This window comes from Trypanosoma conorhini, assembly GCF_003719485.1.
Source record: "Trypanosoma conorhini strain 025E chromosome Unknown Tco_14.4_contig_00758, whole genome shotgun sequence".
NCBI lineage: Eukaryota > Euglenozoa > Kinetoplastea > Trypanosomatida > Trypanosomatidae > Trypanosoma > Trypanosoma conorhini.
In genome coordinates, this window is record NW_021704841.1 from 2,999 (window position 1) to 4,994 (window position 1,996).

At 56.8% G+C, this 1,996-nt stretch overlaps 1 protein-coding gene across 1 annotated transcript in view; it reads right to left on the reverse strand.

The window, feature by feature from the left end:
- The window catches only part of Tco025E_08346 (putative calpain-like cysteine peptidase), a gene marked incomplete at both ends in the record, with an annotated part of 4,992 nt that extends 2,998 nt beyond the window's left edge, over positions 1–1,994 (reverse strand). Inside the window, one exon of the mRNA XM_029375196.1 lies at positions 1–1,994. This exon is cut by the window's left edge and continues 2,998 nt beyond it. Coding sequence (XP_029224714.1) covers positions 1–1,994 — 1,994 coding nt within the window.
- Positions 1,995–1,996: the final 2 nt, after the last annotated feature.

The following is a 1,996-nucleotide window of genomic DNA, read 5'->3' on the forward strand; positions in this document are numbered from 1 at the left end:
CAGAACAGAGTCTGCTGCTCCATCAGCGGGATGCGGTCGTCGATCTCCACCTTCACCCACTGGCCATACCTGTGAAACTGGAACGTGTAGCGCCCATCCCTCCGCACCTTCTTTGTCACGAACACGTTGCGGATCACATCGGGGTGGTGGTCCACAAGCGTCGCGAAGGCGGTCAAGCAGCAGCACTCAAAGTGTTCGCCCTGCTCGAACTGGCCCCGGTCCATCCTGTCGGGAAGGAGCGGCAGTGTCTTGCCCTCCGGATACAAGTCACCGATGTGGATCCAAGGGTCATTCGTGATGGCCTTGTTGTCAACCATGAACCGCTTGTCCTCGAAGGGCGTTGTGCTGTCAGGCACCTCCGTAATCTTGGCCGGAGGAATAATGATTGGGGTGTAGTCGATGGGGTTAGTCCTAAGCGCGGAATCCTCGCCCTCGTCGATGATGTCGTCCTCATCTTCAAACATGCCGGCATCCTCCGGGGCGTCGACAATACGGGTGTTGGCCGGGAAAGAGCCAAAAATCGTAATCAGCGCGGGGACGAGTCCTTTTGCACGTGGGCATGTGACGGAGAGAGCGTAGCGCCCACTTCGGGGGAGATGATAGACGAGGCCTGTCTCCCTGAAGTTTGTTGCGGCGTGCACCCCGCCAATTTTACGATCCGTGTCATCGTACAGGTACATGCCCATGTAGTCCTGGGCCATGGCGTCACCGCCAGTCGGGCCGACGTATGGCTTTTCCTGGTGCATCAGTATGTGGATGTCGGTTTCCTGATCTACATAAAAGTCCACACGGTGCTTTTCCTTCTGCTTCGACACAACATGTTCTTCAGCAGGATGGGCCCAATCTATCTCAGGAATGCTGAGCTTTTTGATCATGAGGCAGCTGTAGTCCTCTCCGGTCATGCGATACATGGCAAGACTGAATTTGCCCATGACACCTTTCGACATGCATGAAGGCACAAGGTAGCACAGGGAATTGGGGGGAATCGTAACGGCGTTCGCCACTTCACGAGAGTTGAGGAACAAACTCTTGTGAATGGGCTTGTGGTTATTGCCAGTGATGAAATAGGTGGGCACCGCATTTGCGTATGTGCTTTGAACCATGACCACACCGCACTGGAGATATTGCACCTGCTCATCGGGGGAAATGAAGCGACGCTGATCTTCCTGCTTAATCATCACCACGAGACGCGTCGGGTTGGTTCCAGTGTTTCGGACGCAGTACAGGGGATTCTTGCGCCAGGTCACACTGGTGGGGTTGCCGCCGGCGGTCTCGCCTTTCCACTCGTCGTCAAAGTACGTGGCGTCGCCATCTATCGTGGAGATGTAGCACAGCTGCATGGAATTCATGATCTTCAGGAAGGTGTTCAGGGGGAGAAAGATGGAGCGTTCGTCGTCCACATTGTACCTGGCGCGCAACTTGGGCGTCCACTGCGAATCCCTGCTGTTCAGGGGGCCTGTGTAGGCGAACTCCCCATCCTCAAAGGGGTTGTGTAGGTGGATGACAATGTCGTTCACTGACGACGTGCCTGTCATCGAAAAGATCTCAAGGACGCCGTAGTGCTGCTCGCGCTGAATGCCCATGTTCTCAAGCTCCATGTCCTTCGTCAAGACAGAGGCCACGAACTGTCCGGACTGGATCTTCTGCGCCAGTTCCAGCCAGTAGTGGCCCTCCGTGACGTCCGCCCCGGCGGCCTTGGCAAGCTTCGCGTCAATGGGGATGTTGAGCACGGGATTGCCAGTCAGGTCGTAGTACGCCTCCTGCAGGGTGCAGCCCTCAAGGTTCTCGTAGCCGGTGTAGAACTTCGCATAGGCCTTTTCCAGCAGCAGGGGCCACCAGTGCCCGGTGGGCGAACGGATGTGCAGCTCCCCGCCGTCCTCCAGGGGGATGTAGTCGTCAATCTCCACCTTCACCCACTCCTTGCCGCGGAAAAACTGGAACGTGTAGCGCCCGTCCCGTCGAACTTGGCTGGAGACGAAGCAGTTCCTGATGACGC